General features: G+C 38.7%; 1 protein-coding gene across 1 annotated transcript; it reads left to right on the forward strand.

Moving 5' to 3' along the window:
• Nucleotides 1-11,686: 11,686 nt before the first annotated feature.
• Nucleotides 11,687-13,520, forward strand: LOC122030555 (squamosa promoter-binding-like protein 16). The gene is made up of 3 exons (XM_042589764.1): nucleotides 11,687-12,501; nucleotides 12,647-12,777; nucleotides 12,866-13,520. Exons 1-3 carry the CDS (start codon nucleotides 12,083-12,085, stop codon nucleotides 13,468-13,470), a joined length of 1,155 nt encoding a protein of 384 aa, XP_042445698.1. The 5' UTR covers nucleotides 11,687-12,082; the 3' UTR covers nucleotides 13,471-13,520.
• The last annotated feature ends 4,672 nt before the right edge of the window (nucleotides 13,521-18,192 follow it).

The raw sequence follows: 18,192 nt of genomic DNA on the forward strand, positions 1-18,192 counted from the left end.
CCAATTGGATGGTAGTATTAAACTATAATTAGTATATATTGAGGTTAATTGGTTTAGATCATCATGCCTCTAATTTGACCAGTATAGTTTTTCATTTAGGTATATATTCATCGAACTAATATAACCTTCAACATTCGTATCTTCTTTTTTTTTTAATTCCTATTTTTGTAATAATATTTTATAAATATGTTATATTTCCAAACTTTCACAAACAAACTGATTTGTTAAATCTCAACTTTAGTTCTATAAAATTATAACTTTAAGTTTGTACAAATTGTTTTGAACGAAATTTACAAATACAATTTTTTTTATATCCCTTAAATAGATATATTTTCTGTGGAGTGATAGATTAGTAAGCTGCACTAGGTCAGTTAAACCGATCCTTTTGATCAACCCAATTAATTAGTGTGATCAAATCCAGAAAGGCACCTAACTTATTAAGATTGAGCAATCCAACATATATTTCAAATAGGCTTAAGCTAACTAGCTTGTTTAACCAATTTGAGTCGTTTGACTAATTGCCTAACTCATTAAGCCACAATTTGAGTCGTTTGACTAATTGCCTAACTCATTAAGCCATGTCGCCATTCGATGATTTTATAATATTCTTACAATGTTAAGAGAATTTTTACAATGATTTTATAAATCCAAATTGTTGCATGCAAATTTAATTAAAATGAAAATTTAAATTTTATGTACTATTTCGTAACTCTGTTTCTGCAATAAATTTGTACGAGATGTAAAATATTGGAATTATGATTTACAAAATTTCCTATGAAAATATTATAGATGATGAGTATAAGAAATAAAGAAAAACATTATTAGCTACATAGAAATAATGATGCATTTCGTATATTGAGAAACAACAACAGCTTTAATAGAAAAAATGAATTAAAAAAAACAATGAATTACTGAATTATACAAGCAGCGTCTTGAATCTTCTACTCGTGCGAAGCGAGCACTGCTACGCCAGACTTATCTTTACCTCCACTTTCATAGAAAAACATTTATAATAAAATATTCTAAATTAAATGTTCTTTTTAACATTTAAAATTTCACCTCGATCCGATGCCACTTATTTTTCTCGAAAGCAGGATCAACTTATTGTGGCGGTGGGTGGATTACATAGCCCTTCTTTGGCTGGGGCATTGACACGTCACTATTTAAAATATCTTTTCGATCTGCATGCCACGACAAAAAGAATGCCTTTTAATTTAAGTTAAATAAAGTGAGTGGGCGAATTAAATTAAATTAAAGCCGGTGCCTGTGTTTATTGTTGTTGTCGTTCTTCTTTCAGATTTGGAGCCACCGATTAGATCTCTTAATTGACTAACGTGTAGCTGGTGCCAACTCTGGAGTCCTGAGTGGTGACTAAATAAATAAATTAAGTACCACCAGACTTTATCATTTTATGGCTCCTGTAAGTCAATTGCGACCCACTCCACGTCACTTCAATCAAATCATGGGAGTGGTTATATAATAGTTGGCACAGATTCCTCACGTGCCGTGCACCTGAACAACAGGTAACTGAAAGGCAGAGAGAAGTGACAGGCGGTGTCGAGGCTCACCGGGCTTAACTTTTTTGATAAAATAATAAATGTTTAAATATATATATATATATATAATATTTAAAAAGTTTTTATTTTTAAAATTTTAAATTTGAGGTACAGTGAGGTCGTACACAACTGGGCATGTGAGATGAGTCATTTCTATCAAATTAGACCCACAGAATAGTTTGGATTCATTCTTTAATGGGTCATGTTAGACACGGTCAAAATTGGTTGGACCGTAGGTGACCTAACTCGATTTACACTTTTGACGAGTAAGGATGTGCTGAGTTTGGAACCTTACGGACTTGTTAGGCTTGTTTATTTTTAATTTTATTTTTATTTTTATTTTTTCCATATGGATCCAAAAATGAATCATTCTGGACATTGTTAAAAATAAAACAAAAAGATGCACGCCCCACACAATGCAACTCCAAACAGAATAGGACTTTGAGCATTCATAAAATAAAATAGAGATGTAACTGAGTTAAATCGTTCGTAAACTTTTCATAAATAATTCGGTCAAAGTTTAACTCGAGTTTAGAGTTAATCCAACTCGAATCAAACTTAAGCCGGCTCATTTAATATCAAGTGGATTTCGAGTCTAATACTGGCTTGAAGGCTCATTGAACTTATTCGAGCTCGGTTAATTAAACATTTTAATATTTTAAATAATTACTATTTTAAAATTAAATAATAAGTTAAAGAAGTGTTTGTGGCTTTAGTATTTTATAAGATTGTTATAGGTTGAAGGTTTGAATCCCAACTTGTGTTCACTTATTTTTACATTTTTAAATTCACTATTTTTTAACCGAGTTTGAACCCATGATTAAATGGCTGAGCTCGAGTTCAAATTCAGAAACTCGTTGGAGCTCGAGCCGAGCCTCTTTAATTTTCTCAAGCTCGAGCCAATCTCGGCTCGGCTCGGCTCATTTGCGACCTGTCATAAATTATTCAATGCAGAATAGGAGTTTGAGAAGTATGATATTTGATAACTAGGGCTGTAAATAAGTCGAGCTGAGCTGAGTTTTGGGATGTTTAAGCTTGTTTGATAAGGTAACCAAGCAGAGCCGAGTCGAGCTTAAAATGAACCAAGCTTTTGAAATGAGTGTTCAAGCTTGCCTTGATTTATTTTTTATGAGTTTGAGCTTGTTTGAAGCTTGGCTTGAGCTTGGTTCATTTAAATGTTATCAAGCTCTCAATTCAAGCTTGGCTTGAGCTTGGTTCGAGCTTGGTTCAAGCTTGGTTTGTTTAAATGTTATCAAACTCTCAATTTAAGCTTGTTTGATTGTTTTAAACTTTTAGTTTTTTGATTGGTTATTAAGTTTGATAATTTAAATTTATTTATTTATTTTATTGTTTATTTAATAGATTGAAAAGAGTTTTATTAATAAATATAGTTCGTGAACATTGTTCACGAACATTGTTCACAAATGTTGTTCACGAACATTGTTCACGAACGTTGTTCATAAACGTTAACGAGCTGAACATATATGTGTTCAAACTTATTTGTTTAGCTTAACAAGTTGTTCAGGCTTGTTCATTTAATTAACCTTATGTATATTGAACGAATATAAATAAATTCTTACCAAGCCGAATATCAAACTTATTTACGAATGTTTGATTCATTTACAGCCCTATTGGTAACAGCTTTGGCCTAATTACTACATGAATCTAAGCTATTGTAAATTGGAAAGAAAACAAAAGAGTACAACCCTAAAGAGTTTAGAGAACGTAGAGGACTACTGTTTATTCAATTTGAAGTAGTTAAAATCAATGTATCAATTTTGTATTAGACTTAAATTGATTTAAATAGGAAAAGAAAGGAGAGAGAGAGAAAAAAAGTTCATAATTGTGGACCACATGCAGCCAAACTGACTATGAAATTATACATAATTTGATAATTCTAAAAATAAGACGTATGATTGAGTATTTAAAAAACTTGATTTAAAAGGTTATCATAAAAAATCTCATTAGTTACTTAGCTAGTAACAGATTGCTTTTTAAAATTTTTGCCCGGTCATGTTAGCATGAATGGTAGCACTGAGACATGATCCCGGCCATCAAACCAGGCTACATCCTTCCCTACTTCAACCAAGCTGGCATAGCGAATAAGTCGCAATCACACCTTGTAACTTTTAGTCAGCGTACTCTTCCGTTTGATTATCATGCGTGCTAGCTAACGAAAAGAAATATTGAAGGAGAAAGAATTCAAATAAAATAAAGAGAAAATTCACGTGTGTTAAAATTAAAATAAAATTTATTAATAATAGAGCCTAATTCCTAGGTATTATATAGACTCTGGATTTTCTAATTAAAACAAGAAAAAAAAAATAAATTTTAGATTTCAATCTCAATCTCAATCTCAATCTTGTAAAAAACAAAAGAAATTTTACAAATTTAAAAATTAATAAAATAGTATACTAATATAAATCATCTCTAACTCTTAAATATTAGAAATACCAAAACAAATATTCAGAATATCATAAAAATGAAAATTACTAAAAATATTAAAAGGACTCTTAAAAAGATCTAAATGGTGAAATTTGGATCTGAAAATTAGTGATTACAAGCTCCCTTATAACAAATGTAGATTTTTTAATTCTGCATGAATGATCGTTGACAAATTTTGATTCTAAGCCCCAAGTCAAAAGTTATACCTTTCAAAAAAGTAGATCCTCCTATGTTGATCCTACATTAGTTGCCTAGAGTTGAAAAGAACTCATTCTCGAGTTTATAGTAGCTTCATCAGTGCCCACAAAATAAGAAGCCAAGTGTTTCGCATTGAAGACATCAGAAGTCTTCAAATGACTAGGAAGGCACAATCCATAAGCATTATCATTGATCTTTTGCAGTATCTCACATAGTCCAATTTTTCAATCCTTTAGTTTGTTATACTCGTCAATAGGGAAACAATCGTGAGTTAATATAACTCAGACAAAATCTCCAACCTCAAAAATTACATGATAACAATGACTATCAACCCGAGTCTTATACTTGATATTATTATCATGAATTATCATTTTCACTTACTCATGAATATTCTGAAGATGCTCTATCGTTTATCGACTTTAGGACTAAATTGTCCTATATGTGGGACAGGGACTCAGTCTAGAACCTCGGATGGGTTCTGCCCATAGACAATCTCAAAATGACTTAATCTTATGATCCTGTTTCTTGATCTATGATAGGCAAACTTTGTTTGAGATAATGTTAAGTCCCACTGTTTCGTCTTACTCCCAATGAGATATCTCAAAAGATTGTCTACACTCCGATTCACCACCTCAGTTTATCCATCGATCTGAGCGTGGTAGGCACTACTAAAATTCAACTACGTGCCTAATTTTTCCATAAGCTCTTCTAAAAATGACTGAGAAACTTGGTATCTTGACCTGAATTCATGGACCAAAGAACTCCATGTAAACGCATAATCTCCTTAAAGTAAAGATGGGCAATCAAGGTAGCATCCATAGTCTTCCTGCAAGCTACAAAATGACCTATCTTTGAGAATCTGTCAACTACAACAAGAACCAAATTTGAGGTTCGTTGGGTACGGAGGAATCCTAACACAAAATTCATGTCGATATCAAACTAAGGAACTTCAGGAGTAGGTAAGGGAATATACAACCTTGCATTGGTAAGAACCCTCTGAGATAGCTTGCATACAGAATATCGATCTACAAAGTGGGACACATCGCTTATCAACTTGGGCCAATAAAAATCAACAAAGACAATGGTTAACGTATTATCACGCCCGAAGTGCCCCTTATTATGAAACTCACTCATGATCTGTTGTCTCAAAGAGCAATCTGGAACCCACAATTACAACCCACGAAACAGATAGTCATTATGTAAAATAAAATTATGGCGATAGCTATCATGTACCTCTTGGAATATCCTTCTGAATGATGAGGCAGCTGCATACATATCTAAGAAAAACCTATGACCTACAATACTGGTACTCAAGGTGGTAAGTAATGAAGAACAATGACTCAATGCATCCGCAATGCGATTCGGACTTCTAGCTTGGTGCCTCAGTATAAAGGTGAACACCTGCTAGTAAGTCGCCCATTTGGTATGTCGCTTGTTCAGCTTGTATTGACCATTGATGTGCTTCAATGCTTAACGATCAATAAAAAGGATGAATTTCTTCTGTACTAGGTAGTGGCATCAATGCTTCAAGAACTGAATAATGACATAAAACTATAAGTCATAGGTAGAATAATTCCTCTTAGATCAGACAGCTTCTCACTGAAGAAAGTAACTGGATGCCTAGACTCACTCAGAACACCACCTATACTGATGACAGATGCATCATAGTTGACTCGAACACTTAGTCAAAATCCGAAAGTATCAGAACTGGTGCCTCGGTCATCTTTTACTTGACTAGTTGAAATCTAGTCTTTACTTTTTCAAACTACTTGAAATCTCATTTCTTGAGACACTTAGTGATAGAAGTAATCAGAGTACTAAAATTTCTGATTAACCGATGATAGAAAGAAGTCAAGCCATGGAAACTCTGGATATTGTGCAAAGTCTTAGGTTGGGGCCACTCTAAGACTGCGTTTACCTTTTCTTGATCTACATGCATACCATTAGTAGACACAATAAAGCTAAGGAAAGTTACCGATATAGCAAAGAAAGAATATTTCTTCATATTGATAAATAAGCACTTTGTCTTTAGTTTTTCAAAAATAACAAGGAGGCAATCGAAATGTGATGATCATGTTGGATTGTAGATGAGAATGTCATCAAAGTAAACCACCATAACTTTTTCGTGAAAGGTTGCAAGATCTTATGTATAAACCTCATGAGGGTGTTGAGCGCATTAAACAATCTAAAAGGCATGATCATCCACTCATATAACCCATGTTGAGTCTTAAATACAATCTTCCATTCATCTCCAGGCTTAGTCTGATCTATTGGTATCCACTTTTAAGGTTAATTTTTTAGAAGACCTTAGAGCCAGTAGTTGATCTAACATGTCATCCAAGCAGAGAATTAAAAATATGTATTTCACTGTAATCTTGTTGATGGGTCGGCTCTCAATGCATATATGCAATGAACCATCTTTATTGGGCACTAGTAGGGCAGGAGCTACACATTGACTCATGCTCTCACGAATATAGGCCTTTTCTGGTAACTCCATCACTTGCTACTGTAATTCTTCAGTCTCCTTGGGGTTGAAATAATATGCTAGCCAATTAGGCAAACTCAACCCTAGAATAAGGTTAATATGATGTTGGATATCACACATAGGTGGTAGCTCAGAAGGAAGATCCTCTGACATCAACTCATCAAAATCTGCTAGCAATTGATGTACTTCAACAGGTAATCAGCGTTCGTTGCTAGGACATCGCTTTGACATGGCAGCAAAGCAAAGATAATATGCCTCCATGCTCCATCTCATCAAGGAACCTAGATATAGAAAGCAGATTAGCAGTTTTGGTTACTGGAATTGGGATGGTTTCTTGTCGTCGTATGCCAACACAATCTTTATTCCCCTGATGTGAAGAGTGTAAGTATTTTTCCATCCATCATAGATAACATTGCAATCATACTGCCAAGGACGTCCTAACAGTACATGACATGTATCCATGACTATCACATCACACGAAGCACTATCAAAATATTTGCTACAAATTGAAAAAGTATGAGGCATTACTTGTCTATTGTTACCTCACTGTCCTTATTCAACCACAACATCTTATACAATTTGGGATGACGTTCCATCGTCAATCGCAATTTATGAACATCTTCTTCGGATATTACACTCATAATTACCGTCGTCTATGATCATCTTACATACTTTATCTGCAACAATGTAAGTAGTGTGAAAAATATTGACTCTCAACCACTCATCCCCTGAATTGCCTTTGGGAGTCAACAAATTCTTGCACATAACCAAAGTCTCATGGTCGTCATTGTAAAGCATGTCGTTAATTTTATACACTAGTTCACCAATTATTGTTGTATCTTCTCTCACGTCTTCCTCTATCAGTAAATGTTTGCCCTTCGGATTAGTCGGAATAGGTTTCCTACATTGGTTCACCCTATATCCATGTTCACCACATTGATAGCATCTTATAGAGGCCTTAGAGTAAACCTATGGTGGTTGTTGTGGATGTTGTTGTGAAAGACAAGAATTCTAAGGACGAGCTGCCCACTGTTTTAGTCACTTCTCCCCACTGTTTTCCGATTCTGTTGCATTTCAATTGCCAGTGTATGCTGGTAGTCTTGTGAAATGGTCAACAATGAATAAAGGCTGAGGACATCTTGCAAGTCCAGACATAATATGATAGTATTAGCCCTTAGAGCCAATTGTGAGACAATTGATAAGAGAACTTTTATATCATATTTTATTAATAAAAGATAAAATTTATGGTTATTATATTTACTTTAGATCTGTATCTGATGAATAAATATAATAATATCATAGGATAATAGGCTCTACTCTATAACATATCAACTGGTTTAATTGATATAGATAACACTACTCCTAACTATTTTTAGTCAAACATTAACATACAAGGGCAATATTAATGCGTTGAGACTAGCATGTAAGTTAATTGATAACTTAATCTCATAAGTCATAGATATAAGATATTAAGTTGACACATGACTATTTATTAGAGATATGTATTGAATTGACCCGTCATAAAAATATTTTATGGATCGTTATATGAGTGTCATAAACATTCTCATAGTGATTATTAGTATGAATAGTCCTTAGATCTAAAGTTACTACGATTCCCTACATAAGGAGTTATGTACTTTGGTATTAGCAAATATCACATGTAACAATGTGGACTATAAAGTTAATCATTGGGTATGGAATAAGTTATGCGGAGGGATGTGAGTGATGTAAATAGAATCTATTCTTCCATATGATGAAAGTGATATATGTAGGGCCCTTGATTAAGTAGGACTACTAAAATGCATGATCATGATCAAGTAAGTCAATATAAAATATTGAGCTCATTTGGTTAAGTGAATCTACATAGAGATCATGAAGATCAAGAAATACAAAGATTGATAAGACGATGACATTGTCTATGTCTCATGGATCAATCTAGACATCAAAAATAAAAGGATCAAGTTATACAAAATAATAGACATAGAAAAGTTAGGTCGGATCTCAATATTCTCGTCACTTGAGTAGCAATAATGCATTGCTAGATGTCACTCATTGCTTATGTATCTAAAATATTGTTTTTGAGATGATCCTGTCCAAAAGTCGAAGAGATGAAAAGCCAAGGATGTGGCGCTCCCGCAGACCACTTGTAGACTCCGCTCAAACCTACAACACAAACTACGTTAGTGCCGAGCCAGGGAAGGGGTCCCCGGTGTTGGCCCTCCGACACTCAAATCAGTCACCAGTGATGAAGTAGAAGGCGGAGCAAAAATGAACAGTAGAGAGCACAATGTCTCGAGTATTGCGTACCTCCGCCGATGTTTGGACTCCCTTTTGTATAGAGTTCCTGTAGCGCGTATGCACGCTTCCCAAGGTGAGCACGCTTCTCAAAGTTTTTCCTGAAAATACTTGTCAGTAAAGTATCATTGACACAGTACCTTAACGGGTCGATCATAGCTCTGAGGTGACAGTGGAAGCTTCCGTCGTACGATCTTCTGGTTGTCCATGCCCAGTGTCGGCGGCACCAACTCCCAAAATGATGTCGATGGATATCAAAGGAAGTGTACTGCTAGGCCGAGCGGGTTAGCCACTCGGCCGAGATTTCGCCGCTCTGGTGTTCTGTCCAATCGGCCAGAACCTCGCTACTCCTGTGCGTGTGTCCGTTCGACCGAAGTTCCACTCTACCACTGCCGAGACATGCTGCCAGGCCGAGCGGGGTAGCCACTCGACCAAAGTTGACCTCTATCAATGTCGAGCTCTACTGTCTGGCTGAGCGGGGTAACTGCTCGGCCTGGCTTCTGCAGCTCGTCTCCTCCTTCGTTCGATGTACAATAATCTAGTAAGCACCAGTCGTTGGACTCCTCCCCGTGTCAAAGGAGGCGGCGGATCGGGATCTTCTCCCCCGGTCGAGGCATGTTTCGTCCGACCGACCGATGCTATTTGCACGTTGACCGCCTTAACTTGGACCTCCACCGTGGCCACGGGATGGGGCCCCTCATCATCACTGCATCAAGAGACATTACCAATATTACGAGAACATATTGGGTTACATACAAAGAATATGTTGATTTAGAAATGAGTTTATTTTAGTTTGACTAAAATATGATGGATCATAAGCTTATAGGGTTAAGTCTAATTCGAATTTGACTCATTGAATTAAACTCAAATGAATTTAAATTAGACTCATTAGATTTATGAGTCAGATTCATTGGCTTATCCAATATATTAATCCAACTCATTAAGAAGATTAATATAGATTAATTCATCATTAATGGAAGAAGACCAAAAGACAAACCCTTAGTATTCGTAGAAGGAATATAAAAGGCCTTTTGAGTGAAATTGTCATGAGAAATTTTTGATTGTTTTTCTTCTTCTTCCCTTGGCCAAGCACCTCTTTGTTGCTAGCACAACAAAGGTTGTTCTTCTCCGAATCCGAGTTCGTGTGACGAACGTTGAACATGTTCGTATGGATAACGAAGAGGCGTGATCACTCTGATCGTGCCGAGATTCGACGAATCAAAGTTGCTGTCGGGATTGTATCGTTCACACAATAAAGGTAATAATTCGATCAAACTTTGTATACTATATTCACATAAATATCTAGAGGGATCGATTTTTCTGGTGCATTTATATAATATTTTATGCATAAGATCTCAACTTGCTGTGTTTATGTATTATTTTATGCATAAGATCTCAATACAACCCCCTAAATACCGTGCCACTATCTGCTCCTTTGTCTTAAACAAGTCATTTCGGGCAATCAATTGGAAGAACTTTTTCGGGTATTCGTCGACCGATCTCATGACTTATCTCAACGAGTGAAGTGACTAGAATAGGGTTTGGGTGCAGCCGAAAGGAAGGAAGTGCTCCTTATACATATCCTCCCAATCATTTGGGATTTGCCATGTTTGTCCCACGAGTATCATATTTGCTCCCACCATGTCGATGCTCATCCATGAGTCAGATGACAATCAATTTTATCTTCATCCGATCTAATACTTGCTTATAGTAAAAAACTCGCTCCACTTCGTTGATCCAATCAACGAAGCCCTCTGTTTGCAATGAACTAGAAAATTTGAACAGTTTAACTTGAAAATTGTGATCTCCATAGGCCTCCTCCCAATCATGACGCTCCTAGTATGTAGCCTATGTGTGAAAAGAGTTCTGGAAGAAAGACTTAGATTTATAATCTGAGAGCCCATGTCCTTCAATAATTCATGTTGTCTCGGTTAGACGATGGGTTAAGTTTGTTATTTGTCTCTGTAAATCCTTCATCATCATTATGTCATGAATGTTATGATCATGGTGTGAGGCTTTCTCAGCTTGAACTTGTCTATTGTTATGACCATGACCCCGACCACGATGGCATTCCATTAAATCTCACTATGACCTTTGCTCTTAATTGACGCCGAATAAGATAATGATTATCCTATCGGCTAACAAGAAGAAAAATTGGAGTAGAAGGTAATTACAAAGAAGACAAAAAAAAAAAAAAAAAAAAGCCCACCGTATGTCAAATAAAGAAATTTTGTTAATATTAAAGCATAATTTTTCATACAGCTAACCGGTATTATATATACTCTAGACCTAAATACTTTAAAAAAAATTCCTAAATTTTATACCACAATTTCAATCTTATAAAGAAATCAAAAGGAACCTTATAAAAAAAATCATAATAGATAAAAATTAATAAAATATGAGACAATCCCTCACCCTAAATATCAAATATATTTAAAAAATATTTTAAATATTATAAAATAAAAATTATTAAAAATAATAAAAATATTCTAAAACGAATTAGACGGCGAAATTTAAATCTAAACATGGACGATTACAAATTTTTTGATAATGAACATAAATTTTAAATTCTATCTTCATTGTCACCTGATTCGAATCCGGATAAAAAACTATATCCTCCGATCTGGCATCTCTCTCTGTAACTTCCGTTTACCTTCAACTTTCATGCCTCTCACCCTATATCATGCCTACTCATAGAGCAACCTCCATCTTACGTGCTTCATTGGACGGGGCCGGTGAGCACCCACTCTTCCCTCCCTCCTCTCTTTTTACCCGTCGCATTGAATGCTTGAATAATAATTGAATCCTGTCAGAGATTATTGAAAGGTGGTGTGCTAGAGGAGCAGAGGCCGAGCCCCAGATTAGTGGATCTATCACTGCTATTGCTCATAAACCTTGCAGTGTCTCCCTGTCTTGCCAACACCTCTGCCATCTCGCCAAGCGGAGATTTTTATTAGCTGGTCTGACTACTGCGCACGGGTTTTTATTGCCTAGATTTGCTCCGCTGGTTCTTGATTCTCTTCTTCATGTTAGTGGATTCTTGATTGGTGTGTTCCGGTTTCTTTCGGCGAGGGAAAAATAGCTCGCGAGGAGGCCGCTCCCGATGGAGTGGAGCTCCAAGATGCCGGCTTGGGACCTCGCCGATCTCGAGCAGAGCGCGGAGCTCAACCTGGGTTCTTTAGTGGGGCCGAGCTTCGTTCTCGGTAGCCACAGTGGCGGGTTGATGGATTGCTCTGTCGATCTGAAACTGGGCGGTTTGGGTGACTTCAGGCAGCCGGGGAGTTGGGGCAACCGGCCACCGGCGGCAGCGATGGCGGTGGCAGTGACGGCGGTTCCGTCCAAGAGAACTCGGGCCGTCGGCAATGGCGGTCTCAGCGCCTCTTGCTTGGTCGACGGGTGCAAATCCGACCTGAGTAACTCCCGGGAGTATCATCGGCGGCACAAGGTGTGCGAAGTCCATTCCAAGACTCCGGTCGTGATGGTGGGGGGCCAAGAGCAACGGTTCTGCCAACAGTGTAGCAGGTAATGGAATGGAACAGGTTAGATTGCAAAATAGTGTCCGTAATCAAACGTAGTTTCTTTTCTCTTCTTTTAATTCCAGTCGATTGCCATACGAATGGTCAATGAATTGCCGTGTGGGTGTGTTTTTTTCCTCTGATTTCCACAGGTTTCACCAACTGGTGGAGTTTGATGAGGTTAAACGAAGCTGTCGAAAACGACTGGATGGGCATAATCGGCGCCGACGGAAGCCTCCACCAGAATCCATTAATCCTGGCAGCGTATTTCCAAATAACCCTGGTAAAACTTTGAGATTCGGCTTCTTGCTTGGAAAACACTTCTCCCTCCTGTAGATCTGAAGCTAACTATAAGTTTGTGTGATGTTCAGGAAGCAGGTTCTTAATGTATCCTTATCTGACTCCCACTCCAACACAAGGCCACAGGTGGTCTGGGATCATCAAACCCGAGGACACACTACGCAGAGCTCAATTGCCCCAACAGGCTATCAACGGCCAACAATGCACCACCAGAAACATAAATCAGTTTCCTAGTTTGCAAGATGACAATTCTCCCTTCGGCCGACCACAGGCCACGTTGCAGCCCTTTCTCGAGACCATCTCAGCGAAGAGCAGCAGCTGCAGCAGAATTCTCTCCGAGAGATCACCGACGCAAGTGTTCAACTCCGATTGTGCTCTCTCTCTTCTGTCATCAGCTCGGGATGTAGGCGTCGGCGTGGGCCAAATGCTGCCTGCTGGTAGGATTCCTATTCACCCGTCCCTGGTTTCAGGCCTGCCCTTCGCCAATGCTGCTCAAGCTTCAGGCTATGTTTCAGCAGCAACAGGGTTTTCTTGCTCGACGGCTGAGGATGAGCAAGTAGGCAATGTGTTTATATGTGGGGCCGAGACAGGTCTTCATTATCAGGGTGTGTTTAATGTGACGGGAGGAGAGTCGTCAGATGAGGCTTCACGAGCTCTTCCCTTTTCTTGGCAGTAAATTAACTGATCTCTTTTAATAATAATCCAAGTTCTAACACAGTTTGATCACCTCTCCAGGTTCTGTATCGCTCTTATCTTGTTTTTGGTCCATCCATGCATATGTTCATGATCAATTGCAATCTCTTCTCCTCCTTATTGGGGAGGCTCCTCTCTGAAATTTATCGTAAGTTGAGTTCTGGGCCTTCTGGCTTCTGTTCCCCTTCGTTACATGTTGAACAGATAGCCATTTAATCATGACATTTGTGGGGGAAAAAATTCATTCTTATTGGTTGGAGACATAAATTAATACAAGGAAAATTACAAGTGGGCAAGGTTCGGGTGAGTTGTAAAATACTAGTTAAAAATGTTGATGTTATCATGGATGTCAGTAGTCCATAAACAGTAAAACAGTAGCCTTCAACTTCTTGTGAAGCACTTGAGCATCGTGTGATCCATTATAGGACCCCAAGTCAAAGTACATGTTTCTGAGCTCTTGACCATACAGTTGTGCGAATCGGGTTGGACATTTTATGGATTTTATATCTCTATCTGTACAAATAGGGATGAGATATTTATATCCATATTTAAAAAAAAAAAAAAAAATATATATATATATATATATAGCGGTGATATTATGCGCTACGTGTACAGTGTGTGACAGTTTTTTTGTTTTTTTTTTAAATTTTTTTTAAAATTTTTTGAATTTAAAAAATTCAATATTTTCTTATTCAAAATTTAATATATAGATATATCCCCTAAACACATTACAATACTCAATAAATATTTAAATTAATTTTATTTTATTTTTTTTTTTAAACCAAACACTGTAACCTAATTAGAAAGCATAAACCCTATAGATAAAATCTAAAAAAAATTAACTTTAATACTATACTCAAAGCCTGAACCCTCTAAATAAAATCGTAAAGAAAATTTTTAATTATTTTTTAATTTAAAAATAAAAAAAAATAAAAAACGTTGATATTGTGCGCGACGCGCACAATATCAACATTATATATATATATATATATATATATATATATATATAATTAAAAATAAATTAAACATATGTATAATCTAATCCTTAACGAAAATAATTAATAAATTCTAAGATTTTTATAATATATATTAATACAGTGCATGATGACGTGATCTGATAAAGATGGGGAGTGAGAAGTCGAGAAGGCGTGGTAGTCATAAGTCAAGAGGACGTGATAGTCATAATAGGGATGACAATGGATCGGATTCGGGTCAGATTCTATAGCCTCCATCCCCATATCCATCGGGTATAGGATCTTCGATGGGTATATCCATACCCATTAAATGATCGGATGTCTTCTGTAATTATAATTTTTCTTCTTTCTATCCAACTATTATCATTCAATAAAAATATATTAAAATTAATGATCTATTAAAATATATATATATATATATATATATATATATATATATATATATATATATATATATATATATAAAATTAAAAAAAATAAATTAAACATCTATATAGTCTCCTCATAATATCAACAAAAATAGTAAGTTGATTTTGGAAAAATAAAATTTTCTTTAATATATGTATATATATTATTTAATCGGATATTCGGATCGGGTATCGGGTATTGATAGTCCCTCCATACTCTCCTCCATTCAGGTTGGATGTCGGATCCTCCATTGGGTTCGGGTGAAATTATCATCCCTAAGGCGTGACAGTTAAAAGTCAAGGGGGCGTGACAGTTAGAAATCAAGGAGAACGTGACAATCAACAGATATGGAACAATGTCAGCAACCTGATTCCTGGCCGGGTTTCAACAGACCAGGACTCCAGATTTAAGACACCTGGGAAGATAGGCGGATGACACCTGACCAGGATATAACGGGTTAGGCTTTCGCGGCCTGGAGATACTTAGGCTTGGTGCTCTCAATAAACTAAAACTCTCGGTCAGCTAACTCCCGACCAACGCTTGGACTATCTTTTCACAGCCTCGGCCTCCCAAAGTCTAGGCCAAGGCATTATACTCAGCTAATCATCCAAGGTTGCCCTATTCTTTCACGATCGGGGCAGAAAGCGCTACAAGACAACAAGGTCAGAGAATCATAAAGGCATTATACTCTGCTGATCATCCAAGGTTGTCCTATTCTTTCCCGATCGGGACAAAAAGCGCTACAGGACAACAAGGTCAGGGAATCGTAACCGCTTGTCAGAGAATAACTGTAAAATGTCAAGGAATATTCCAACAGTCCGCAGTCACCTGCGAGTGGAACGTTCCTTCAGGCTATAGGGAAATGTCACGTATCCTTCATCACCCGATAAGTTCTGACACTCGACATTCTTTGACATCAGTCAGGCTCCAGAAGGTACGCACTGTCATATAAAAAGGGAGGACCTCTCCCTTTCACAGGTATGTTCTCTCGCACATTCGCACTTGTCTTCTACTTTCTTTCTTCTTCATACACTGTTCTTCTAGGGAAAAAAATATCTGACTTGAGCGTCGGAGGGCCTGTTCCGGGGACTTTTTCCCTGGTTTCTGGCCTCTAACGCCCGTGTACCTGTTTGAGTATGCGCAGAGCTCAGGTACCGCCGACTCAGTTATCGTCGTCCGTCAAGCGCATACTAGAAAGGTGGCTTAGTCACCCCTCCGTCAACGCCAGCAACAGCTTACCCGACCTTCATCCGACTCAGATTCCGGACAGGATCAATTTAGCGTCATCTATGAGAAACGGCTTCACCTGTTCTGGAAAGTGAAGATAGAGGATACCGGACGAATCTACGTGACCATGACGACAGGGGAGTACGAGCTATTCAAGGAAGCTAAGAGAAGAGCGGCTTTCGAAAAACAGACCACTGCCTCATGACCATACAAAATGTCTGCTGTTTTCAAAGACCCGACTCATGTTTTAGACAGAGGGTTTAAGAGGAAGCAACCCGAGGAATTCCCCTCAGTTTTCTACCGGAACTAGTCCTAGACTACTACCATAAATACCCGGGCTGTTATAATAAGAAAGAGCAATCACAGGCCTCTATAGCGGAAAGCTCCCTGCCCAAGGATTCAAAGAAGGGGAAGGCTATAGTTCTCCGGGAGGAGCCTCGAGGGGAACCTGATGAACAAGTGCCCTTCTCTTTAAGGGTACTAGAAGAGAAACTATCGAAGGGATACAAGCCCCCGACCATTGGAGAGTACGATGGCAGTAAGGATCCGGAAGACCATCTCCACTTGTTCCAGAATGCGGCGTTGTTACATCAATACAACGACGCTATTAAGTGCCGAGTGTTTCTGAATAGTCTTTCTAGCTCGGCACAGAAATGGTTTGATGGATTACCGAACGGGTCCATCGCTTGTTTCCATGATTTTAAAACTGTCTTCCTGCGCCACTTCGCCAGCAGCAAGAAGTACGAAAAAATGGATCATTGTTTCTTTGCTATTAAGCAGGGGTCGGCCGAGCTCTTGCGAAGTTATATGAAGCGCTTCAGCCAGGTGGCTCAGGACGTTCCATCGACCACCTCTGAAATACTAATGAGCGCCTTCTCTCATGCACTAGTAGTGGGGGAGTTCTTCTGAGATCTCATTCGAGATCCCATGAAGAACTTCGATGAGATGCTTGGGAAGGCCGCTAGCTATATCAACGTGGAGGAGGCTCAGGCGGCCCGACGCAAAGCAAACAAGGCACCTAGTTCCGCCAACAAGCCAGAGAAAAGGTCGCCCCAACCACCAGCTCAGCCTCTTTCTCGCGCGCGGGATGCCCGATCACCCTTCGCTCCCGGTCAGGATCCCCGACCTGCTCAACGTGTGGCTGTGGTTCAAGCTCCAAGATCTGGACCGTGGGGGCCGCGTTATTGCACTTACCATTGGTCCCACACCCATGCCACCAATGATTGCTTCTAGTTTGCTCGAGACTCTCGGCGCATCGCTGAGATAGGCCTTCGTCCACCTGAGATCGCGCCCAGGACTCAACAGAGGATTCTGGCCAGCCAACAGCCCGTGGTCGGTCAGTCTGGCAGATCCCAATCTGAAAATGCGGGACAAGGAAACTAGCAACCTGGTCGCAACCAGGAGCCTGGGTAAGCCCGGGAAGAGGAGAACCGGGGAAACACGGTCATTCGCAAGATATGTATGATCTCAAGAGGACCCACAGATGGAGATTTTGCCCGGGCTCGGAAGTCTCATAAGCAGCGCTTGGAGATACATGCTGTAGGGTGCAACCAGGAGCAAGCCGCAGGGCTCGTCATCAGCTTTAGGCCACAAGACCTGGAAGGGCGGGAGCTACCTCATGACAATGCTCTGATAATCAAGGTCGTCATCGCCAATAGTCACGTGGCCAGAGTCTTTGTGGATACCAGAAGCTCTATTAATGTGTTGTTCAAAGGCGCATTTGAGAGCATGCAAATCAACGCTAACGAACTCCAGCACGTGGCTACTTCATTATATGATTTCACTAGTAATGAAGTACGACCCATGGGCCAGATCAAGCTAGCTATATCTTTGGGTAGCAAGCCCCTAGTGAGGACGAGGAGGAGCACCTTCATAGTGGTGGATTCTGTTGGTGCGGTTCTCACTAACGATTTAACCCAGGTTTTGATGAATGACAAATCAGGTTAAGTTAGTTTGTTGTGATCTAACACTCTAATCGAGTGTGCAGACGAAGTCCAAGCGGGTCGACGGGCTGACCGGACGCTTGGCGAGAAGTCCAGCTAGGTCGACGAGTTGACTGGATAGCTGGCGAGAAGTCCAGCTAGGTCGACGGGCTG

Source organism: Zingiber officinale, chromosome 10B (genome assembly GCF_018446385.1).
Source record: "Zingiber officinale cultivar Zhangliang chromosome 10B, Zo_v1.1, whole genome shotgun sequence".
NCBI lineage: Eukaryota > Viridiplantae > Streptophyta > Magnoliopsida > Zingiberales > Zingiberaceae > Zingiber > Zingiber officinale.